General features: G+C 40.9%; 1 protein-coding gene across 1 annotated transcript; it reads left to right on the forward strand.

Annotated features, from left to right (window-relative positions):
• Nucleotides 1-84: 84 nt before the first annotated feature.
• slc2a13b (solute carrier family 2 member 13b) lies at nucleotides 85-26175 on the forward strand. Its single transcript, XM_081356704.1, has 11 exons — nucleotides 85-214; nucleotides 1150-1629; nucleotides 1728-1887; nucleotides 6227-6432; nucleotides 7657-7765; nucleotides 8170-8333; nucleotides 8566-8686; nucleotides 13319-13444; nucleotides 20229-20347; nucleotides 20472-20624; nucleotides 22535-26175. The coding sequence occupies exons 2-11, from the start codon at nucleotides 1176-1178 to the stop codon at nucleotides 22747-22749; spliced, it is 1827 nt and encodes a 608-aa protein (XP_081212830.1). The 5' UTR covers nucleotides 85-214; nucleotides 1150-1175; the 3' UTR covers nucleotides 22750-26175.
• Nucleotides 26176-26848: the final 673 nt, after the last annotated feature.

The raw sequence follows: 26848 nt of genomic DNA on the forward strand, positions 1-26848 counted from the left end.
AGACTGATATGACTAATCTTTAGTTCCCGATTTCATTCTCGGTTTGGTAAAGGAGGGATCCTGGTCATGTTAGCAGCTGTGGTCCTCCTCGCGCTGCGTTATGAATCATATGACTGCAAGAATTCACAAACTTCCTGTTCGAGCACAACAGAGTGAAAGCAAGACACCCGAGTCCCTTTTTAAAGCGAATGGCACCAAGAAAAGCGTCTTGCTGGTAGGTTACAGAGGGAGAAGGCAAATATACGGATTTGAAGTTATTTCACATGCATATAACGTGTATTGTTCATTTTTTAGCACGTTAGCTATTGCTACACTATGTGTAGGTAGGTGTGTACGTTCATGTTTTATGAACCAATATTTTAATATTCTGAATAAAGATACAACAAATCTTAAATGGAATGCTAAAACATGCGTATCAACGTAAATATGTATTTCGCGACTTTTTAATTTCGATGTATTTTTGTAGTTGCTATAAACATAGCCTAATATCGTGTTTACAAAGTGAAACATTTTTGCATGCACGCCAAATCGCGATTTCGACTCGAGTTTCTTTTCTATGATAATCGGAGTTTGTTTAAAGTCCACTTAATTTTAGCGAATCGGTTCGTTCAAAGAGTTCGCCATAGCAAACAGATTCCTAAAATGATTCAGTGATTCATTTGAGTCCGATTTAGTAGTCCGCTATGCTAGTGCCAAAGTAGCAAAATAAATTTATTTTTAACTATTTTATTTTTACTGTAGTCCATCACTAGATGTTATATTGTGCCAACGGGCAAATGCTAGCCTACTATCGAGTCATTCGCAAACGATAATACGAATCGGTTCGACTGAATTATTACATAGAACCGATTCAAAAGAACAATTTGTTCGCTAATTACTGTTAAAGTGTATGTTGAATATTCATAGTCTTTTCCACAACATCAGATTGATTTCGCTGTACAGTGCATGTGTTGAAGAATCTCTCATAAATAGTGCTATGCAAGAATTTTAGCATAGGCCTTAAGCCAAGTAACCAATATTTAATTTGCAAATTTATGTACTGTGGTTTGAGGTGTGTGCACTGCCAACGTGTGCATTCTGGGTTGGGCTAGGCAATGGCTTTTGTTGATCATGTCATGTGATGATCTCAAGGTGTTTTCTTTGTCATAGGAGTCAATGTGCGTAATCTCTAGAGAATGGAGGAGCTGATAGGAGACAGGAGAGTTGAGGACGAAAGGAGGCTGATAAAAACGCCATCTAATGTCCAAACCAACTATCAAGAAAATGACGTGTCCACATCCACAGATCAGATCCAGCACGCCACCCCATGTTTCGTGTACACCCTGGCTTTCTTCTCGGCTCTGGGTGGATTCTTGTTTGGCTATGACACAGGAGTGGTGTCTGGAGCCATGCTTCTGCTGAAGAGAGAGATGAACCTGAGCTCTCTGTGGCAGGAGCTGCTGGTCTCCATCACTGTTGGCGCCGCAGCTCTTTCCGCTCTGGCTGGAGGGTTTCTCAACGGGCTTTTCGGCCGAAGAATCTGCATTCTACTCGCTAGCTTCATCTTCACTGCTGGAGGAATCATCCTGAGTGTCGCACGCAGCAAAGAGGTTCTTCTGTGTGGAAGGCTCACAGTTGGCGTTGGCATAGGTAATTCATTCTGTGGCCTTAATACTGTAGTATATGGAAAGCTATGTGAATTCAGTTTGTGTGCCTTTTCCTTCTTTCACGTCTTCTGTTGTATTTAGGAATTGCATCCATGACTGTGCCCGTGTACATCGCTGAGGTGTCCCCTTCTCATCTCCGAGGTCAGCTGGTCACCATTAACACTCTCTTTATCACTGGTGGGCAGTTCGTAGCCAGCGTGGTGGATGGGGTCTTTAGCTACCTGCCCCATGATGGCTGGAGGTGGGTTCAAATGGAAGCTTTACCTCTTAAATATTTTTCTATATATAAAAAAAGAATCATTTTTTATATATATTTTGTATATATAACAGGTATATTTTTTCTACCCATCAGCTCAGAATTGTCTACTTTGAGTGGCAAAAATGCTGCAACACAATACAATTCGTAAAAAGAGCTCAGTAGTTTTCTATTATTTATTATTATTTATAATTTATTTTAAATAAAATATATGTAATTAATATTATATAACAAGATATTCAAAAATGAATCTAAAGTGGCTCATGCCTATACAGATTTAATTGTTTTAGTCATTTCAGTATACTTAAACTTATTTTATAAAATTTAGTTGCCAAGTCAACATATTAAATTTAATAACAGTTTTTTAAAGCTTAAAGGTACACTGTGTAGTTTTTTAAGTATTTTATTAGCTAAAATCAATGTCTTTATTCATAAATATGTCTTCATTGACAAATTACCTCTGCCAATGATCTGACTTATCCTCGTAAGCGAAAAATTTCTTATCTTTATTTACATTGGACGGGTAAGTCCAAGGAGGCTTCCATGTCATTCCGCCATTTTGAAAAACTATAATAGCAGAGAGGGACAAAAAGCACTAGCCTACCTCAACGCGTTTCCACAACGCATTTTCGTTCAGAGCCAACATCACGTGACTGAAACCAGCTGAAACGGACAAGGAGATCAGTGAGAGGCGATTGTCACTGCCCTGGTAAATTTGAAAGGCTGCACTGCACGGTACTTCATAATGCAGGATCATACTTATGCCGACCCACGGGAGAAGGAATCCTCGTCGCCAAAAGAGCAAAGAATTTAATTTAAAAGGAAATGTGACCGGCAAATTAAAAAAACGAGGGTAAATATCGAGATAGCTTTTCCCAGGTGGAAAGAGCTAATGAAGGAGAAAGACTTTGAAAGGGACGCTGAAGTTGCCTCCTTTCTTCTCGAAAGGTAAGTCAATGTCACAGTCTAAATTACAAGCTTTTTTTCATTGCTTGGTTGTGTAATTCATTATATAGGCAGCATAACAGTAGAACATCGATTAAGTGCTATTGGAAGACATGTTGTCATAGCTTCTTGGTAAATAACGGCTACCGTAGTTGCAACACGCATTTGAAAAAGCGAGGCGCTAGAGAGCATTATTCGTTTGAATGCAAAATGCAATTTCACCACTAGATGGGAGAAATTCCTACACAGTGTACCTTTAACAATTATATTCTATTTTATTCCAGCTTTATTTAATTGAACACATTTTTTTTAAATTGTTTTAGTTAACAATAAAAAACATATTCGGTTACTAAGGTAACCTTGGTTCCTTGAGAGTAAGGGAACGAGTGTTGCGTCTAGCTAGACGCTATAGGGAAACTCCTTATCTCGAGAATATTGAAGCCTTTATTTTAAAATGCAGTGCAGCTGCAACTGCACACCCTATGGCAGAGGTCTTCAATCCTGCTCCTGGAGGGCCACTGTCCTGCAAAGTTTAGTTCCAACCCTAATCAAACACACCTGTATCAGCTCATCAAGCTCTTCAGAATCGCTTGAATATTCAAAGGCAGGTTGGAGCTAAACTCTGCAGGACAGTGGCCCTCCAGGAGCAGTATTGAAGACCTCTGCCCTATGGCGAGGCGGCTGGGACGCGCAAACCAATCAGGGCGCTTCGCACCTGTAGCGAAGCGGGAACTGCGAGAAGTGCACGAGCTCTCTTCCGATGGTGGTCCAGCCACAGCAGGACTTGAACCCTCTCTTTTCCCCCAGTCTTTGGACTAGAAGGGAGCCCGAAGCACAGGGTCCAACGCAATCTTGGGTCTGGGGCCCTGGCGAGCTGGGTGCGGGTAGCACTTAGCTGGTCTCTGGCGCCCATGTGCTTCAGCCGCTGAGCGGGGCTAAGGGGCCTGTGGCACATGCTTGGCTGGCTGAGGAGGTTGGCGTTCTCTTAGGGCGCCCTGAAGCCGAACTTGAACGATTGGGCAGGAATTGATGCATGGCTTGCGACGATTTCTGCGCCTCAGTGAACCGCTCAGAAAAGCCTTTGACCGCTGGCCCGAAGAGCTCGGCGTCAACACTCACTCTGGCTCCGACACAGCTGGCTTGAGACTGAAGGGTGGGGTCTGGTGTAGAGCTCGGCCATTCCTCAGACGCAGCGAGCGAAAGGCTTTCGTTGCCTTCTTTCCCCGAGGCGCTGAATGAAATGAGAACAGCACGGGGGAGGGGGTCTCGCGAGGAAGACAGCGAGAGGCGCGGGTACTGGGCCGGCGCGGGCTCGCTTTTCTCCGTCTTTTCGGGCATCATCTGTGCACGCCGCTTCTTCCGTCGGGGCCTGAGAGAAGGAAGCGGGAGAGCGCGAGGGACGGGGTCGCCGTCCGAGAGGAAGGCTAGCCGCGAGCACAGGATGGCGATGGGAAGGCTCTCGCAGTGCAGGCTGCCGCCCTGGTTGAGTGCAGCTCTTGCGTGGGTGAGGCCCAGGCACGGAGCGCACTCGCTGTGACTGTCTCCGTCGTGCAGAGCAAAGAGCAAATTTTCTGAGAGCGTTGTTTCAAATGCCTCTCACCGACTGTGAGAGCCCACGTGGCACAGTCGGTGAGAGGCATTTGAAACAACGCTCTCAGAAAATTTGCTCTTTAGCAGTTGTCGCGGCGGCGAGCACGCTGAATAGAGTTGTAATTAAAGATACGGCTTCTCTCGCCGGATAGGTGCAGGTTAACGGTGAATTCAGGGAGGCGGTGCCGGTCCTCTCACTTTGCTTAGCTGGCAGGTCACTCGTTCCGCTGCAAGATGCACTTTGACGGCGAGATCTCTGGAGAAGTCATCGATGTGAAGGTCGCTGGAGGAGATTAAATCTGATTCCATGGCGAGCTGGCCAGGCTTATATAGTCATAAACCACGCCCCTTCGGGCGGCTCCGACGCGCTCTGGGCGCGAAGCTAGACGCTCTGCTCTGTGCTCGCTGTGCAGCTGCACTGCGTTTTAAAATAAAGGATTCAATATTCTCGAGAAAAGGAGTTTTCCCATAGTGTCTAGCTAGACGCAACACCTGTTCCCTTACTCTCAGGGAAACTGAGTGACCAGACTTATTGGCAAAACACCTTACCAACTGCATAGCAGCACCCTGAAAAATAAATGATGCGCAGCTTGTCAGTGCAGCAAGGCTCTGTGATCAGTTGTAAACGCTGCTTCATCTGAAAGCATGCTTGAGTTTGAGTCGCTTATAACATGTATTTGAAAAAGCAACGCGTCAAACATCTTTCCAAACATGAGGAGCATTTATGAACCTCTTGTCCAACAAAAGACAATAGGTTTTTACTCCAAACTCACTTCATAGCGTCAGTTGAGTGTTTGAAAACATCCTTCTGTGAGCTGGTGTGGCTTCTTACACAGAATAAGGCACACAACATATTATTTCATCATAGTATTCTATACAGCAGTGTTATTCAAATGGTGGATCAGGGCTTGATTCCATCCGGACCGTGGGACATAATTTCGCCATTTTACCGTTTCCACAGTTTACAGTTAGCAGCGTGTCAAAACAACGGAGCGGTTCACACCACAAGCACTCATGGTTGTTTATTGTAATGATCTTTTGGAGCTATATCTACAGTATTTTCACCTAGAGCCAAAAGTGAGTCATTAAAGCCCTTTCCGCTGCGTGTGCGTTGCTTCTCTCGCTAAAAACATACAGCGCCACAGCTACAGATGCATTTCATAATAAACAATATTAGAATTTGGAAAATGATTTAGAGATGGCAAAGGAAGACAAAAAAAACTTTGAAATTACTTTTTGTCTTCATGTTATATTTTTGCTTTGAGCAAAATCTAAAACCATTATCATACCATTTCCATACATTTCTTAAAAGGTAAACCCTGCACCCCCATTATGTTTTCTCAGTCCCAAGGCCTTCAATGTGCTATACACAAAGGTGTCTAAATGTAAAATTAGAAAATAGCCTGTTAAAACATCTGATCTAACCTCTTTGATTACTATTTTGAGTGTTTAGGATTTTTTTCTTTTATACAAAGTACTACGGCTGCCTCGATGGAAATGGAAACTGTTATACATTGAAGTATAAATATACTTTATTATCATGAAAATACCCAAGAAGACTTGAATAACTCAGATAAACCACATATTGTCGTAGTGATGCGTTTAATATTCATGTTTAATCAATCAAAGCGTTTCAGTCTTCTGTTTATTGAGCTACAGTGATAGTGCGATGCTTCAGACATGCTCTAGGAAAAGTAGTGTAGAGTTAAAAATGTGAATGTGAGATTAAAATGAGGTGCAAAAGGACTTGTTGTAATGATTTTTGAATGATTTTTGTGTTTATGTATAGATATATGTTGGGTTTGTCTGTTGTTCCCGCCGCCCTGCAGTTCACGGGATTCCTCTTCCTCCCCGAGAGTCCTCGCTGGCTCCTGCAGAACGGAGAGACCCAGAAGGCTCGGCTGGTGCTCAGTCAGATCCGCGGAGGAGTAAATGTGGAGGACGAGTATGAGAGCATACGGAGCAGCATTGAGGAGGAGAGGAATGATTCTTCTGGTGAGATCAGGATGACATCGCATGATAAACCTTCACAGAAAACCTGGAAAATATCTTATATTAAATTGTGTTTTTCAGGCCATGGCTCACAAGCCATAGTGATAGCAGATTTGTCATTGAATCATTCTTTTGAAGTGAATTTTGAGTAAATACTTTAAAATGTATATTCATTTAACACACACTTATACAGGACTGGTCAAAAGTTTGGAATAATTAAGATTTGTAATATTTTTGAAAGAAGTCTCTTATGCTCACCAAGGCTGCATTTATTTGATCAGAAATACAGTAAAACAAAAATATTGTTAACTATTATTTAATTTAATTTAATTTAAAATAACTGTTTTCTATATTTTAAAATTTAATTCATTCTTGTGATCAAAGCTTAATTTTCAGAATTATTACTCCAGTCTTTAGTCTCCTTGATCCTTCAGAAAGCAATATAATTTGCTCCTAAATTATTACCGGTAATAATATTTTTTATTATTATCAAATCAATGTTGAAAACTGTTTTTGCTTTTTAATATTCTTGTGGAAACCGTGATTATTTTTTTCAGGATTATTTTATGAATAGAATGTAAAAAAAAAAACAGCATTTATTTGAGATGGAAATTTTTACGGTCACTTTTGATCAGTTTAATGTGTCCATGTTGAATACTTTATTTTTTATATGTTTATCTTACTTTTGAATGGTAGCGTTTCACAGTTCCACAAAAATATTAAGCAGCACAACTGCAAGAAATGTTTCTTGAACATCAAATGATCATATTAGAGTGATTTCTGAAGGATCATGTGACACTGAAGACTGGAGTAATGATGCTGAATATTCAGCTTTGATCACAGGAATAAATTACAGTTTAACATATCTTCAAATGAAAAATATTTTTAAAAATTGTTATATTTCACAATGTTTCTGTTTTTATTGTATTTTGGATAGAATAAATGCAGCCTTAGTGAGCAGAAGAGACTTCTTTCAAAAACATTAATAAATCTGAATTTATTTTAACTTTTGCAAATGAGGAATCCAGTGAATTGATTAATCCTAAGTGACATGAATTTCACAAATTAGTCTGAAAGCCTCATTAGTGAATCAAAATTACTTTTTTAAAAACCTAACAAGTAATCACAAATTACTAGATTTTAATTTGTGTAAACTCTGTGAATTGTATAGAACGATGATATCATTTGACTGACTGATGTCCTGATTGATTCTTGATGATGATGTAGGTGGTCCAGTGTTGTGGCGAATCCTAACATACGCTCCGACACGTCGAGCGCTCATCGTGGGATGTGGCCTACAGATGTTCCAGCAGCTCTCAGGAATCAACACCGTCATGTAGGTGACGAGTCACATGACTTCATCAGAGTCCATATGACTCCCTGTAATAAGGCTATATTCCAGAATTGAATACTAGAGTGAATAATTTACTGCATACTACACAGTTTACACGGTGTACTTAATTTTTTTAAGTAGAGTTGTTGTTCTCAAGGCGTGTTCACATTAGCGAAATGTTGCCGGCAAAAAGGGTCCATTGTCTATAGTGAACTGATGCATTACTTTTAAACCAGGCAGCTTTCAGTTGGTATGATAATATGCATACTGTTCACATTATACATACTGCATACTGTGGAAAAGTACTAGTGTGATAACATGCTATTTTGAAGATAATGAACTCCGTGAAGTCTGCTTATGTAACAGTGTATTTGAAGGGAATGAGATGATGTGGTTGGATGCTGCAGGTACTACAGTGCCACCATTATTCAGATGTCTGGCGTGCAGGACGATCACATGGCCATCTGGCTGGCGGCCGCCACAGCCTTCACCAACTTCATGTTTACTCTGGTGGGCGTTTGGCTCGTGGAGAGGGTGGGCCGCAGGAAGCTGACTCTTGGAAGCATACTAGGTGAGGATTCAGAAGCACAGACACAGACATGGGTTCTTTCCATAGACTGTAACAAAGATGGGTGACTCGTCTCCACTTCCTTACACTGTAGAAAAATGAAGCCAAATTATCCCTGAAAACTCGAACATATACGTCAGTGTGATAAGAACTACCTAAAATGACAGAAACCATCTTCATTTCTTCAAAATGTTTTTAAGTATGTAGTTATGATTGTTTGCTGTGAATTCCTCAGGTACGGCTGTGAGTCTGATGGTTCTCGCTGCTGGTTTTCTGCTCTCGGCTCAGGCCTCTCCACCCGTGACCTTTCACCCTAGTGACTCCTCCCTCCACAACTCCACATGCGTTCATTATGGGTGAGTTTTACATATTAGTAGACTAGATTGACCTAAGGATTGTACCTGGATTAGGACTATGTCCACACATTAGAAAAAAATAAAGACAATGCAAATGAATATACCATACAATATATTTGAAGATTACTGCTGAATATTCAGATATATTCAAATATAATCAAATTCACAAATATTACACCATTTTAACATTATTAAAAATACATACTGAGAGACTGAAACAATCTTTGTCACTTGTTTTTTGTTCACACTGAGTTCACAGTTAAAGGGATAGTTGTCATCATTTACTCACCGTCATGTCCTTCCACATGTTCATCTTGATTTTTAATGAAATCTGAGGGCTTTCTGTCCCCCCATTGACAGCTACGCAAATGACACTTTGACGCAACAAAAAGTTCATAAGAGATCGTAAAAATAATCCATATTAATTGAGCGGTTTTGCCCAAATTTTCTGGAGAGACACTATCGCTTTATATGATGAACAGATTTAATTTAGGCTTTTATTCACATATAAACATTCATCAACTCACAGTTATGATAAACAAAAGCTCAAGCATGTTTGATTGACGTGCGACAACCAATGAGGTTCATTCTCGTGTTACGCATCACGTTTGAGCTTCAGCAAGAACCAATGAGGTTCATTCTCGTGTTACGCATCACGTTTGAGCTTCTGCAAGAACCAGTGAGGTTTGTTCTCACGCGTCAGGCAGGTTCGGTTGAGCTTCTGTTTATGTTTTCACTGATCAATGTTTGTATGTGAATAAGAGCCTAAATTCAATCTGATCATCATATATAGCAATCGAGTGTCTTCAGAAAATTCAGACTAAACCGCTCAATTCATATGGATTAGTTTTACGATCTCTTTACGCACCTTTTGAAGCATCAAAGTGGTAGTTGCGTAGACTGTCAATGGAGGGACAGAAAGCTCTCAGATTTCATTAAAATATCTCCATTTGTGTTCTATAGATGAACAAAAGTCTTACGGGTTTGGAACGACACGAGGGTGAGTAATTAATGACAGAATTTTCATTTTGAGGTGAACTATACCTTTAAGTTTATTTTCAAGATCTCAGGTGAATTATGTCGCTTTCAGTATGACTATAAAAGTCGTGCAAAATTATATTCAAACTCACATTAAATTCTTTCAACATTAAATAAAGTACGTAATCAATACCTGTATGTTGTTCTAGCCATTATGTCTCCGAAAATGGAAACCATTTCTAAAATAGAATCCCCTGTTGCTCTTTGTTAGTACAAAAACTCTGATTGACATGGAAAAGAGAACTTTTATTGTGTCGCCAGGTTGCTTCTGGTTAGGACACTGTGCAAGAGACTCACTCATGTTACCAACAATAATCTGACACTGTCTCATTCCAACTGTATAACAGCAACTTCTCTGATTGGTAAAGCTCTCTTCGGGATTATGGGTAGTGTAGTTCTTCAGCTGGAATTACACTATTATTCAGTTTTGTAAAAATGTTGAAGTCACACTTGTGTGTTTCTACTGAACTTAAAGGGATGGAAACAAATGAAAATTCCATCATCATTTACAAAGTCATATACTTTTGAAATAAAATGTGGGTAAGTAAATGATGATGGACTTTTTATTTTGGTGTGCACTATGCCTTTAGCTTATGGTAGGTGTATTTTGAACGATTTATATGTATTTATATGTAATTGTTTATTATGTGGATTTTAACCCTTGTGCATTGTTAGAATTTACATCCTTTCGTTATGTTTGTGGCTGAAAACAGCCACTACTTTAAACTGCTGTAAAAATGTATCAGATAAATATTTTTTTTAATTTTTTTTGCATTAATCTATTAATCAACCTCAGTCCTGCTCAAAAATATTAAATGTTTAAAAAAATTTCAGGATTTTAACTCTTTAATTGCCAAATTCGTAAATGATGTCACTGATTTGGGAGGAAAAAAAACACAAAATTACTCATTTTCAATATAAAATGTGATTGTGGACTGGATTTTTTTTTACCTTTTATCACAGTCTTGGACATGTCAAAGATTAGAAACAACATTGGTTTTGATGCATTGTTAGTTTTTGTGCAGCATCAGATTTTAACTTTTTCTCCCTCATTTACTGTTCGTGGCTGTTTTTGCCCCATTGACTTCCATTATAACCACATTTTTTGATTGCAAAGCCATGACACCATATAATCATGCATTTTTGATTGTTGGTGGTTTTCCCTGTTGGGAAGAGGTAAAATTTGTAATTTTTACTGTTGATAACCGGGTGGCACCATTAACCCTTTAGATAGGCCTGTGCCAAAAAAAGCTTAGTTTCTGGCTTTTACATGGAGTTATATGGAGTATAACAGCATAATAAAGTGTGTGTGTGTGTGTGTGTGTGTGTGTGTGTGTGTGTGTGTGTGTGTGTGTGTGTGTGTGTGTGTGTGTGTGTGTGTGTGTGTGTGTGTGTGTGTGTGTGTGTGTGTGTGTGTGTGTGTGTGTGAACTCACCTCTATGCGTCTGAGAAAATCAAAATATGCACCTCAGCTCTCAGAACTGCATGGAGTAAACAAAAACAAAGTAAGTGTATTTATGCACCTGCTGCCTTTTGATGGTGAGAAATGCAGACTAAACAAAAACAAAGCAAGTGGATTTAAACGCGTGCATGCAAGCCTGCTGGTCATTTGATGGTGAGAAGAGCAGCAAGCAACATGAGAAAGGGCTTGACTTGTAGTGAAGTTTTAGAGATGATTATGCAGCCTGACCCTTCCAGCGAGCTGCAGGATGTTTCGTCTTCTCCCTCTGACACCACAGACTCAGGAGAGTCAGATCCTGATTTGGATGTGGCACCCTCATCATCCACTCTAGCTTCCACTGAAGGCGAGGAGGATTCGGAGGATCCTGGATCTGGGTGGATTGGGAGAAACGGCGAAGTGTTGTTTTCCACCAACGCGGAGACAACTCTCTTTCTTCAGCCTGCCAGTGGCGTGACTCCAGGGCCGACACGCTATGCCATCACAAGGCATAGTCATACATGTTTGTATGACTGTACAAACATGTATGTGTTGACGCAAGTCATGCTGACAATGAGGTCAATCATCTCCTCCGTAAAAAACAGATTGAACACGGAATCCATGTTCTGGACCCTTGTGAAGGCATAGCGCGTCGGCCCTGGAGTCACGCCTCTGGCAGGCTGAAGAAAGGGAGTTGTCTCCGCGTTGGTGGAAAACCACACTTCGCCGTTTCTCCCAATCCACCCAGATCCAGGATCCTCCGAATCCTCCTCGCCTTCAGTGGAAGCTAGAGAGGATGATGAGGGTGCCACATCCAAATCAGGATCTGACTCTCCTGAGTCTGTGGTGTCAGAGGGAGAAGACGAAACATCCTGCAGCTCGCTGGAAGGGTCAGGCTGCATAATCATCTCTAAAACTTCACTACAAGTCAAGCCCTTTCTCATGTTGCTTGCTGCTCTTCTCACCATCAAATGACCAGCAGGCTTGCATGCACGCGTTTAAATCCACTTGCTTTGTTTTTGTTTAGTCTGCATTTCTCACCATCAAAAGGCAGCAGGTGCATAAATACACTTTGTTTTTGTTTACTCCATGCAGTTCTGAGAGCTGAGGTGCATATTTTGATTTTCTCAGACGCATCAAGGTGAGTTCACACACACACACACACACACACACACACACACACACACACACACACACACACACACACACACACACACACACACACACACACACACACACACACACACTTTATTATGCTGTTATACTCCATATAACTCCATGTAAAAGCCAGAAACTAAGCTTTTTTTGGCACAGGCCTATCTAAAGGGTTAATGGTGCCACCCGGTTATCAACAGTAAAAATTACAAATTTTACCTCTTCCCAACAGGGAAAACCACCAACAATCAAAAATGCATGATTATATGGTGTCATGGCTTTGCAATCAAAAAATGTGGTTATAATGGAAGTCAATGGGGCAAAAACAGCCACGAACAGTAAATGAGGGAGAAAAAGTTAAAATCTGATGCTGCACAAAAACTAACAATGCATCAAAACCAATGTTGTTTCTAATCTTTGACATGTCCAAGACTGTGATAAAAGGTAAAAAAAAATCCAGTCCACAATCACATTTTATATTGAAAATGAGTCATTTTGTGTGTGTTTTTTCCCCAAATCAGTGACATCATTTACAAATTTGGCAATTAAAGAGTTAAAATCCTGATTTTTTTTTTAAACATTTAGTATTTTTGAGCAGGACTGAGGTTGATTAATAGATTTATGCAAAAAAAATTGAAAAAAATATTTATCTGATAAATTTTTACAGCAGTTTAAAGTAGTGGCTGTTTTCAGCCACAAACATAACGAAAGGGTAGTAAATTTGCCCACAGTGAACTGTTGAGTTTTTGAAAAATTTCAAAGCATTTTCCCAAAATATGTGTCAAAATAAGATTTGTCACCAAAAATCATCCCATTTGCTGAAACACAGAAAAAGTTATAGCCAAATTTAGACTCAAAAATACCCCATAGTGGATGAAAACATCCCCAACAGCACATAAGGGTTAAGAGTTCAGTAAATTGAAATTTCCTTTCAGAATTCTGTAAAACTCTGAATCTTGAATGTTCTTCTTGACATTTAAATGAAGTTTGTTTCTGTGAAGGTTCTGTGAATCCTGCATGCTGGATCCTGCGTGTGGTTTCTGCTACAGTGTGAACGGCACATCAGTGGTCGAGTCCTCATGTGTTCCTGTGTCTGCGGCCAACACTGAGACCTCTGCAGCCGGCAGGTGAAACCTCTCTTCATATCCCTGCCTTTGGGAAAAATTTGTGCAATTTACTCTACATGCAAATAATATAATAGTAATGAAATAGAAGGCCAATTAAGTGTATTTACTTTCCCTACACACTTAAAAAAAAAAATAACGTGTGCTTTGTTATAATGTCAAACTAAAAGTCATTTTAAATAATTGTTTAATAATCTTTCGTCAAGAAAGATTGAAGTGCGCTTTTTTTAATGTGTTGAGTAACATAAAAGCACATGTAAAGTGCTTGATTATCATTTTAACTGTAGTGTGCTATTTAATATTACATTTTATTACATGGCTTGGCTGAATTCCAATGTAGAATGCGGTCTGTTATTTCTTGATAACAGACCGCTGCGAAGTATAACAGACCGTTGCCATGAAAAACAGCGCGTTGCTATGGACGCGTAACGGACTATTTTCTTTGGCGGAAGCAATACAATCGTTTTGAAATTAATAAACTCCTTTTTAAATCAATAATTCGTGTCAAATTATTTATTTATTTTGTAGGTGGCCATGTAATACGCAGGGATAATGTATAGAGAGCAGGCTTGTGCACAATTCAGAATTGAATTGAGAATGACTCCTTAATTCCAATTAAATTCTTGAATTTGAATTGAATTTGAATTGATGTCAAAAACAGGATCTAGAATTACAATTCGAATTTGAATTAAAGGAAGCAGAATTGCAATTCAATACAAATTCAAAGAAATTCATATACATATTTAAAGTGAAGTGTTTAACAATGAAATATGATTGCATTATAATATGCGGGGCGGCAGTGGCTCAGTGGTTCATGTAGGTTGTCTACAAACCGAAAGGTTGGTGGTTCAATCCCCGATTCCACTTGACCAAGTGTCGAGGTTTTCCATGAGCAAGACGCGTAACCCCAGCTGCTCCTGACAAGCTGGTTGGCGCCTTGCATGGCTGACACTGCTGTTGGTGTGTGAATGGGTGAATTTGAGGCTATGTAAAGCACTTTGGTGGCCATAGGTCTGTGAAAGTGCTATATAAATGCAGTCTATTTACCATTTAGTCACAGAACATTAAGTTTATTTCAGTTTGATTTATTGTAATTGTAATTTTGTGGAACATGATGGAACATGACTCCATTTCCTAGAATGCTTTACTTTCACCAAGTATTTAAAATGGTTGCTAAACAATTTGAGCTGGACATTTGTTTGAAAGCACAATTTAATGGGCAACACTGGACATTTTAAGTTTCAGAAGTCCCTTACAACTTCACTCTGCACCAGTTGAGAGAATCTTTAGTGTTGCAGGAAAGATATTCAGACCAGGGGTGCGTTTCCCGAAAGCATCGTTGGCCAACTATGGTCGCAAGTTCATTGCAATGTCCATTGAACTCTATTGGTAACGACGGAACTTGCGACCATAGTTGGCCAACGATGCTTTCGGGAAACGCAACCCAGAACGGTGCAGACTCAATGAAAAAACATTTGAGGAGCTATTGAGAATTAGATGCAACAGTGTTGCTCAGTAATTTTTTGCACTGGAATAAATGATAACTGCATTAAACAACTTTGTGTTTGTGTGATTACTTTGAAATAAAAAATACATTGGAACAAAACTAATTAAACAACACTGAGGGGGTAATTTATTTCAAGAATTTGATCAATATCTATTTTAGAACAAAATGTATGCAGGGTTGAGCAGTAAATAGTTACGTGAAATGAAATTTCTGTTATTAAATTACAAAATTAAAGTAATTGTATTTAGTTGTATTACTGAGGTAAAATGTTTAATTCAACAAGTTACTAATAAACTTAAAACGAAAATGCTTTGCATTGATAAAGTTATCCAAATTAAGTAATCCAAACCACATTTATAATGGGTAACTAATAACAGTAAGCAATAACATTTACAAAGTAATCTTCCTAACATGCATGCGAGACTAAACACATTCTTCCTGTTGTGTGACTGTGTGGAATTTCTTTGAATTGCCATGAATTTAATTCCACTTCCTGTCATTCCAATTTAAATTCAATTCAATGTCTTGTGGGGCAGAGGAAATTCAATTCAAATTCCAATTCATGAATTGAATGGAGGCCAATTCGGAAATTCTGAATTTTGCACAAGCCTGATAGAGAGGCGGTCATTATAGCGAATAGCGAGGAGCCGCCCCGTAGTCGGCTGGATGGCTGGTTTCTCTCAGGGCGCCAGCAGGCCCCACTTCACAAACCAGCGCCATTTTTCCCCGAAGTCCACGAGGAGCTGACCAAGGCGTGGCGAGCACCCTACTCAGCACGTGTGGGTTCATCTGTTTCCGCGACACTCTCATCAGTGGACGGTGCAGCGGAAAAGGGCTATGAGTCTTTGCGGCCCCTCGAGGAGGCCGTGGCAGCTCATTTGTGCCCGAACACGGCGGCTAGCTGGCGAGCTAGAGCTACCCACCCCAACAAGCCGTGTAGAGCTAGATCAGCCCTCGCCGGACACGCGTATTCCGCCTCTGGCCAGGCTGCATCGGCGCTACACACCATGGGCGTGCTTCAGGTCTACCAGGCCAAGCTTCTCCAGTCCATGGACGAGACTGGCCCGGATCCGGAAGCCTTCAGCGATCTGAGGAGCGCTACGGACCTAGCCTTGCGTGCTACGAAGGCCACAGCACAGGCCATAGGTAAGAGCATGGCGAGCTTGGTAGTGTTAGAGCGCCACCTTTGGCTGAATCTAACGGAGATCAAGGCGGACAAGAGACGTTTTCTCGACTCCCCCGTGTCCAGCTCCGGCCTCTTCGGCCCGGTGGTCAAAGGGTTTTCGGAGAGATTCACCAAGGCACAGAAGGCGTCCTAGGCAATGCAACACTTCCTGCCGAAGCGCTCTAGCTCAGCGTCCAGCAAAACCAAGCCAGCCTCTTCACCACATCCAGTTAGACCGGCAAAGCAGGTGCCTCAGCCCCGCCCTGCGGCTGATACCTTCCACCACCCGAGACCGACACAGCGTTACCCGATGCCCCGGCGCCAAGGCCCCTGGCCCAGCGGGGTGAGTGACCCGGTTCCGCCGAAGTCGTCCTAGCAAGGACGAAGAGAGAGAGCTCGTGTCTCGCGCTAGCCGGACCACCCTCAAAAAGACCCACTGTACTTCCCGCAGCTCCCTGTTTAGTTCAGGCGGCTGGGGATTTTATTACTGTAAACAGGCCCGCAGCAGTGAGCGCGCCTCTACAAACAAACGCCGTTTTCACGGCGACCCAAATAAAGCACAAAAAGAGTATGTTTCACAAACACAACCCATGGTTTCACGGTCCCCCTACACTAGGTGGCCCCCTCCATGTTGTAAGAATGACTTCCCCACAGGCAAAAGCTTGTACAGTCAGTCAAACACTCAATACGTGCACAAATCACAATGTAAGGGTAGCAAGTCCCCACAATGTAGGCGACTCATACCATTCAGTGGTTCAATCCCTAGCCACACGGGTGCAGGCCTGGCAAGCCATCCCCGGTGTGTCGAGTTGGGTCATAAACATTATAAAGCGAGGCTACTTGCTCCAATTCGCTCGCAGACCCCCAAAATTTCAGGCTGTAGTCGAGTCTTCAGTGAGAAGCAGCGTGGGTCACGTGCTTCGCGCCGAAGTACAGAATTTGTTAGCAAAAGGGACGATAGAATTAATCCCTCCCGCGCAAATATATTCAGGGTTTTACAGCCGTTATTTTCTAATTCCGAAAAAAGACGGCGGTCTCAGACCCATACTAGATTTGAGACTTTTGAACAAAGCTCTCATGAGACGGCCGTTCAAAATGTTGACTATCAAACACATCCTAGCGCAAATTCGCCCGGGGGACTGGTTTGTAACAATGGATCTGAAAGGATGGAAATGGATACTAACAAACCTAAAAAGCCACCATGTCCTGGTCCGCACGGACAACATGTCAGTGGTGGCCTATATAAATTGCCAAGGCAACATCAGGTCAGGCAGCCTGTATGCCCTAGCGAGAGAACTCCTTATATGGGCACAGAGAAATCTGCGCTCTTTGAGAGCAATGCATATCCCGGGCGTTCAGAATCTGTGCGCGGATATGCTCTCACGGGGCAACACTCCCCCAGGCGAGTGGTCCCTAAACTCTCAGACGGTTCGTCTGATATGGAGTGTGTTTGGAGAGGCCGAAATAGACCTTTTTGCCTCGAGATCCAACACTCATTGCAAAATGTTCTTCTCGAAGAGCAGGGATGCGTTGACCCATCATTGGCCCAATCGCCCCCTCAATGCTTTTCCCCCTGTCTCGATGATTCCACAAGTCATAAAAAGGGTCAGGGAGAGCGGGTGCCCAGTCCTGCTGGTGGCCCCTCTCTGGAGATCCAGACCGTGGTTTCTGGAGCTGATTCAGCTATCAGACACAGCCCCTTGGCCTGTTCCAATGAGGAAAGACCTCCTCTCCCAGGCGAAAGGAACGATATGGCATCCGCGACCTGATTTATGGGCCCTCCATGTGTGGCCCCTAAACGGGTACCCGGGGACCTTCCAAGGAAGGTCCTAAACACTATATCCGAAGCTAGGGCCCCGTCTCCTAGGCGCCTATATGCTTTGAAATGGTCTGTTTTTTCCAGCTGGTGCTCAAAACTGTTTGGACCCAGAGTCATGTGAGGTAGATGTGATATTATCCTTCCTGCAGGAGCTGTTGGATGCGGGCCACTCCCCGTCCACGCTCAAAGTGTATGTGGCAGCTATTGCAGCGCATCATGCCCTGATAGCTGGCCAGTCGATAGGAAGGGATGATTTGGTGGTGCGGTTTTTGAAGGGTGCTAGGAGGATTAACCCCTCCAGACCCCCTTCTGTGCCCCTCTGGGACCTCTTCAGGGTCCTGGGGGCCTTAAAGGGCCCACCATTCGAACCACTCCAGTCGGTTGATTTGAAACCTCTCTCGCTAAAGACTGCTCTCCTGCTGGCACTGGCATCTATCAAGCGAGTAGGAGATCTACAGGCGCTCTCAGTGAGCCCTTCATGTTTGGAGTTTGGCCCAGGTGACACTAAGGTCGTCCTCAAACCCAGGCATGGTTATGTGCCTAAAGTGCTTTCAACTCCGTTCAAAGCACAGATCATTACGTTATTAGCCCTTCCCCCCTCTGCCGAGGATGGGGAGGTTAATCTTCTATGTCCTGTCAGAGCACTGAGAATTTATCTAGAGCATTCTGCGTCTTTCGAGCAGTCAGAACAGCTATTTGTCTGCTTTGGTGGCCGATCCAAAGGCGATCCAGTCACCAAGCAAAGGCTGTCTAGATGGATTGTGGATGCTATATCTATGGCTTATACCTCGATGGGTCAGGTTTGCCCCATAGGTATTAAAGCCCATTCGACTAGAGGCATGGCCTCGTCGTGGGCTTGGTCATCTGGTTTTCCTATTCAGGATATTTGTGATGCGGCCAGCTGGTCCTCGCCTTCCACATTTATGAAATTTTATAATATGGAAGTTCCTTCTCTACATGCGAAGGTGCTTTCAGTATGGTGAAGGCCGGCAGTGCCTGGTCTTCTCTACAGTGTACTGTGCATAATCATTCACAATATATAAAACCCGCTTGCTGGTTATATTTAATTTACTAAATAGCCCCGACGGTGTCTGGGTTCATTAGTATATTAGGTTGGTAGTGTTACTGACACGTATATTTATAAGGCCCGACGGTGTCTGGTCTATATATATATATATATTTATATGGTTCGGACTTGTATTGGGCTCAGGGGTCCTGAGTTCAGTGGCAACCAGTTACTTTTAGTGCGGCGTTTTGCATGGCGTCCCCACTGTGTATAGCTACGCAATACGAAGTGACCGTTCGAAAGGGAACTACTCGGTTACTATCGTAACCTCAGTTCCCTGAGATAGGGAACGAGTATTGCGTAGCCGGCCGCACTATAGTAACCAGGTGAGTTGTCGCTTCAGTCGTGGAACCTGCTATAATGGCGAATTCGGGGCTCTGATATAGACTAAGGCCACGCCCCCTTTGGGAGCTCTGACGTGCAATGTTGTTCATTGGTGGCCTGTCAGAGGCGCCCGCGCCATTGGTTTAAGCAGTTGCTGCAGCACAGCCTATGAGCGAGCCACGCTCAATGTGCTAGCTGTGCAGCTGCAAATGCGTTTTAAATAAAAGCTTCAGTAAATCGAGGAAAAGGAGTTTCCCCACTGCATATAGCTACACAATACTCGTTCCCTATCTCAGGGAACTGAGGTTACGCTAGTAACCGAGTAGTTATTCGCTATAACGACCGCCTCTCTATACATTATCCCTTACTTAATACAGTTAATATATTTTAAATGTCATAAATTGTATCTTCGTCTTTACAAATGTGTAGTTATAAATATATTTAAATACATGATATGCAAGTTTCAATAGAAGTGACATTAAAGAATATTAAAGTTTACCGTAGGCTAAATTTTGTCAGTACATTTAGCAGTATTTTCAAAAAAATTATTATGAAATTACATAAAAGTATGTACGTAAGTGGGTCAAAAAGCACTCTTTAGTTCAACTAAATACATTTAATATAAATTTAAACTATAACACATTTCTGTTCAATTGTAAAGAACATGCAATTAAGTGTCCGATAACATTACATTCAGTTCACACTTAAGTATAACCTTTTAAAGTATATTATTTCCATAGTACTCATTTTTTAAAAGTATACTAAAGTGAGCTTCATTTTCACGATGGTGCATATGATTTATTAAAAAGAACAACCTAAATGTTGAATTTCACAACTCTACTTTCTTAAATGAACAGTATTATATTGTAGTTTGACTGAGTGTTGTCTTGTTCATGTTTTCTGGAGGTGTTCCAATGGCACACAGGAGAGCGCAGGATTGTTCTGGGCCTATAACTACTGCCCAACGTCTTATTCCTGGATAGTTCTGCTGGGTCTGGTGCTGTATCTGGCCTTCTTTGCCCCAGGTGAGAATTCTCTCAGTTCGGCTGGAGTTTAAAGTCACTGTTAATGAAGTAAAGTCACTGTTAATGAAGTTCAAAGCGTCTGTAGGCACTGCACTGATGTCAGATTGTGTGTGTGTGTGAGCAGGAATGGGTCCGATGCCCTGGACGGTGAACTCTGAGATCTACCCGCTGTGGGCTCGCAGTACAGGGAACGCCTGCTCTGCCGGGGTCAACTGGATCTGCAACGTCCTTGTGTCTCTGACCTTTCTCCATGTGGCCCAGTACCTCACATACTACGGTACAACACACCACACACACACAAGACACTGAACACAACATGAATAATACAAATCTAATGACAATGCTGATCTTAACTTGATGACGTGATCACGTTCACTAGGAGCCTCTGAATGTCCAGTCTAGACAAAAGGGGCTTTCTCACCGGAGGAACCTTTTCATAGTTCCTAGAACTATTGGTGGAAGTACTCGCATTTTGACGTGTTCGCACCGCAGGAACTAGGAACTATTTTAGTTCTAGGAACTCCTTTTGGAAGAACTAATTTAGCTCCTACTTTAGAGTCGGTCTAAACCAGCGCTATAGGAACTACAGTGACGTTAGTGTACGCTGATTGGCCGGACGCACACGAAATACCAGCACCATTTTTAAAAAAGCTGTGTAAACGCACAGATTATAGTCTGTATATTTACTCCACAAACTAACTCTACGAACATGGAAAACAGTGATAGATGAACCTCTTAACCTTTACGCTGAGGAGAAAATCCAACGCAACTTTGGGGAGAACAAGCCAAACGTGATTATGTATTTCTGCTCAGCAACACCGGACATCAAAATATTGCCATATGGTTGCTAGGGGGTTGCTATGCAGTTGCTAGGTTGTTCTAGGGCATTGTGATGTAGTTGCTCAGGCATTCTGGGTGGTTGCCAGGGCATTGCTAGGGTTGCCAAAGGTAAAGCATGTTGTCATGCTGTTGCTGAGTTGATCTATGTGGTTGCTTTGGTGCTCTTGGTGGTTGTTAGGACATTGTGTTGCGGTTGCTATTCTATGTGTATGCCAGGGTATTGCCAAATTTGCTTAGATCTTCTGAGTGTCTTTGTGCATCATGCAGTTGCTAGGTTGTTCTGGGTAGTTGCTATGCAGTCAATTGGGTGCACAGGTGGTTGCTAAAGCAGTGTTTGGTGGGTTGCTAGGATGGTTCTGGCTAAGGTGTTCTGAGTGCTTATAAGCATGTTGTTATGCACTTTGCTAGGTTGTTCTATGTGATTGATGGGGTGTTCAGGTGGTTGCTTGTGTGTTACTATGCGGTTGCTAAGGTGTTCTAAAAGAGTTTAAGGTATGTTGCTATGCTGTTTTTAAATTGTTCTTGGTAGTTACAGTATAATAGTGCATTGTTGTCAGGTTTGGTTTTGGGTTTTGAATCACATTTAGGTTCTCATGTCTTTTTATTGTGTTATTGTCATAGCTATGTTCCTGGTTATGCCATGTGCTTCCTTTGCTCTGTGTTATGTTGTTATTGATTTATTCTCTGTTCGGTTTGGTCATTGGCTCAGTGTTTAATTACTCTCAGAAGATATTACTAAATTACATAAACACCTCCCCATTTGCCTTTTAGGCGAGGTTCATGTTTATATCAGTAATCTAGCGGGGTGGACTCATTTAAAGTCATGTAATCGTTTGGTTTTAGCCAGGTTTCTGTCAACACAGCACATCTAGGTTATAGTCTGTAATATCATTAACAATAAGTGCTTCTGAAGTAAGGGATCGAATATTCAGCAACCCAATCTTTATCATTTGCTCATTTGTATTACCTGTATATCTGTTTTTTATTTGTTGAAAATCTACAAAATTTTTACCCTTAAATGGGTTAGGGAGTATTTTTGATTTCCTATTTCGGGGAACATCTATATGATGATATCTAAGAGTCTCTATTTGATGGGATTTATCTGACCTTGGTGACGTGAGACTGCAGACGGTCGGTTTAGCCAGTCTGTGTGCTTCCTGACCTGAGGCCCAGAATCAGAAAGTCAAGGATCAACTCTGAAACTACTTGGCAAACACCACAATTTAACAATGTAACGTTACACAAACAACTAATAAATGATAGGAATGTGGTTAATACTTGTATGTAGACTATTGTTGAAATGTGAAAATGATCTTAGTTTTTCTCTTGAATGTTTCTTTTGTCCAGGCGCGTTCTTCCTGTACTCCAGTCTGGCTGTGCTGGGCTTCGTGTTCGTGCTGGGCTGTTTGCCGGAGACCAAGGGTCTGCGTTTGGAGGAGATCGAGTCTCGGTTCGGTCGGCGACTCTGCAGCTGTGGAGCCAGCGGGAGTCAGGGCGTTCACTACACCAGGGTAACGGGAGGAAACTACCACTCTGACGGAGACGTCACGGATGATGAATAGATTCTGCTCTGTCTTTCCTGATGAGATGATTCGTGGTGTGTGGGATGCTGTGGTTCTCATTCCAGAGATTCAACAGTCTAGTTGACTCACACAGAACTGACTGAGTTCAAATACATTGATTCTCCCTAAACATTGGAGATTTGATCAAGATGTTATCTGAAATTTCTCTGGTGGTTGTATTTGCACATGTACAGATTAGCAGTGTTAGGGTTTAGTTTACTTAAGTTATGCGTCATGCGCAGCAGGACTGACTGGATTGATGATAACAGGAAGTGATTGTTATACAAATCAGCGCTCTGGAGTGCGAGCCATGTGCATATACTAATACATGATTAAACTATTGGGAGTTTGTTCTTTTCACTGCTGAACATTCCTCTTCTTAAAATTCTAATTCTAAACTTTGAATTCATACTTTATACAAAAATGAATTGTACCCCCAAATCTCATTCTCATATTCAAACTCCATTTAGACACATACGGTCTGAACCCCATATTTAAAGGAATAATTCACCCAAAAATGAAAATTCTGTCCCTCTCATGTCATTCCAATTTTTCTTTTTTTTAAAGAATTAAATATATTTGTTTCCATACAGTGACAGTTTATAGTGACAATGAGCTCCAACAAAACGCACTATAAAAGCAAAATAAAACAAACATGAATTATATGTATAATAGGTATACAATGTATATATAAACATTTGTATAAAAAAATATGATTTAAAATAAAATAAAAATAACAACAAGCTGGTAATAAATGATGGCAGATTTTTCATGTTGGCTGAATTGTGGATGTGGTTCAGGATGCGGGCAGGTTGTGGTGGTGGTGAACAATGATTTTGTACACTTGAGGCCAGATTTACTAACAGCTTGCACACGAACCCCTTTTTTTGGCGTTAAAAAACTACTGTCAGGATTTACTAAAGACACACAGTGAAGAATTAGCGCTGTAAAGACTCGGATGTGATTTTTGCAGCTGATCTTATTGCATATGCATTTGTAGGAGTTTACCTTTCAGACGCAAAATTTATTGGAGGAGAATATTTAAATGAGTCATGCAAGGTGATTTACTAAGGTTTGAGCTAGTCAATTTACCGGCGTTTGCGCCATTATTTACCGCCCCAAAAAAGCATGTCTTAAACCTTTGATGCTGCTTGGTCATTTTTGACCCAAAAAATTGTACGTTATTTTTTTATTTTTTTTTTATTTTTTACTTCATCGTCAAAATGGTACGAAATTGGTAAAGGTTTTGCACTTGCTGTGTGAACACACTCACACACACAAACATCATAGACATGATTCGAAAAGGTTAAATGGTCCTGAAAAAAATATTCACACTTGGATTGTTCGTGGTCAAAAATGAACGCATTGGAAATTAATAGGAGATGAATTTCATCTAGTGGAAGCGTTTGGTACTGCAGCCAAACAAACTCTTACTAAAAGCTCATTCTTTGAGATATCAGCCTCAAATTTGAAACACAACTTGTTTAGATTTATGGCTTTGATTTTCTTACAGTTTTAAAGTGAAACGTGTTTTGGAATATATCTATTTCATATAATAACTTTTTTCATAACAATAAATGTAAAATTGTATAACTTTTAAGTTCTTTAAAAAGAGACCAAACTTAAGTATGTGCTTTAATGCAGTCAATATCTATGACCGTTTAAGTTGGAAATTAAATGTTCAGGTCCATGCTCAAAAAGTGAATAAATGGATTATAACTACTGCATCACTTTAATTTAGTACCATAAAATCCCCTAAAAGTACACAATATTTAATAAAAAAATATCATCGAACTAAAATAGTACAATCATTTCATTAAAATAATTTGAACTAATAAATTGCACGCTCATAATTTGCCCTGTTCAGTAAATCTGGCGCTTGGTGTCAGTATGGCATTATAGACTGCAGTTGAATGAAGCTGGCAGTGTTTGCTGTTCCAGCCCCGACTGGAGTTTGGAGCGTTGCATTATTCTACTCTGGAACCAGAGGGCAGAATTTCCTACATATCTGTGAGTATCAGTACAAACGTTTTTCCACACTCCAAATAATATTACATACAATATTTGTATGCATTAAATACCACATTTTTACATATTATTATTATTATTAACTGGGGAACAAGTAAAAAGAAAAAGGTTCAGTGGTGATTAGAAGATGTTAGTAGAGCTTCAATCTGTGAATCAACTGTTGTTTTTGATCACTGTTTCTCTGCTGCAGTTGCAGTAATGATGCCGTTGCATGTGGACTTGAAGATTCATTGGAAATAATCAAACTGTTGTGTCATATTTCATTTCTGATGCAGATTTTGTACTTATTTAGGAGTTTTGATATGTGTCTTTCTGAAACGTGCTGTGCTGTGCACACGTCATTTTTTGTTACATGCATCAAATTATATGAGCTTGTTGTTACTTCTGATTCTGGTGTTCTCGATCACAGAACATCTCAATAGTTTAGACGCGATCTAATGTGTAGATTAAGTTCCTGATGTGACTCTATGAAGATGAAATTGCTGCTGGTAACTGCAATCCTGTATTTGTTCATTTTCATGAATAAATCCATTTTTAAGGTGGTCATGTTAGTCTGTAACTCAGCAGGTCTCGGCTCCGTCGGGCTGAAACCTGTTCAGTCATGTCCCGCTCTGTCCCGCTTTGACCCGCTCTGACCCTCTTTGACCCTGTTTGACCCGCTCTGACCCTGTTTGACCCGCTCTGACCCCTGTTTGACCCTCTTTGACCCGCTCTGACCCATGTTCCCCTCATTTAGCACTGATCCACAGCCCTCTGTTTCACTGACTTACAAACAAAATACTGTGTGAACATCAAATCTGGTGGTATATTCATACCTCTGGACCACAGGAAAATTTACTTAATATAACATAGTATAATATACACTAATATATCTGTGAAAATGATTCTTCATGCTCCCTCTCAACCATTGTTCCACAGTTTGAGTCTGATGAATCTTGATATTGTCATCCTGGAATATGGCCATGATGTGTCTTCCTACATGGTTGTTTAAGAAATGAAAAGCTATACACACTCCATCAGTCAGGGTTAGAAGATATACATAATGACATACTAGAAATATAATAATCACTGCAATAATGATCCAGTCATTGACTCTTAAGAATTTGCCTATTTGAATCTGTTTTCTTGTTCTTTTTTGGTCATTCAGTGTATATTCTGTAATCTGAATCCCACTGTAAGATTTGAGTAAAGTGTTGATTGTCAACTCCTGAGATCAAAGTGAATTGAGCTGTTTTATTTTCTGTTTCATTTTACATGAGGTTTGCAATTTTTGCAAATATGGGATTCAGGATTGAATTTGGGATTATAAAATGTGAATTTGTATTTTCTAGCTATAAACATAAAAAATTGAAGAATGTATGTTTAAGATTCATTTGAATTAAATAATACAACAACATTTGGCATAAAAAAAATGATTTCATGTTCATTCTTTTTTTGTTGTTGTTGTTGTTGTTGTTGTTGTTGTTGTTTAAAATGACCATACTGGACTAATTTTATGTTTATATTTACATTTATGCATTTAGCAGAAGCTTTTATCCAAAGCTATTTACAAACGAGGAACAAAAGTAATTTGCCAAAGAGAAACAATAATCATAATATACAATGGCAGGTTTATTAAACAATAGAAGAGTATGTTTACACAACAATGGTGAAAAACAGAAACGTTTTTTCTTTGCGTTCTTCGTGTACGACAACAATCCCCGAACACACGGATCCGTGAAAACGATTAAAAACGCTGTATTGTTCATGCCAGGCCAGTAGTTGGCGATGTCACTCACCTATAGAAACGCTCACCTATAGACTTTCACAAATTTAGTTGGGTTTTCTTTACACGTAGGGGGAGACCGGGGACAGTTGCAACACTTTTTGCATTTCTCTCAGTTACTCAGAGACTATTTGGAGTAGACCAACCAAATTTGTATATATTAAACTTGCATCTGTCTGCTAATTACCCATACCATTTAAAGATGATTATATATGACATATCGTTCACAGTATTTATTTGAATGGAAGAAGTCAGATGTTGCAACTGACCCCGACCCAGGGGACGGTTGCAACACAACCCGGGGAC

The sequence above is a fragment of the Scardinius erythrophthalmus genome (genome assembly GCF_964197995.2).
Source record: "Scardinius erythrophthalmus genome assembly, chromosome: 24".
NCBI lineage: Eukaryota > Metazoa > Chordata > Actinopteri > Cypriniformes > Leuciscidae > Scardinius > Scardinius erythrophthalmus.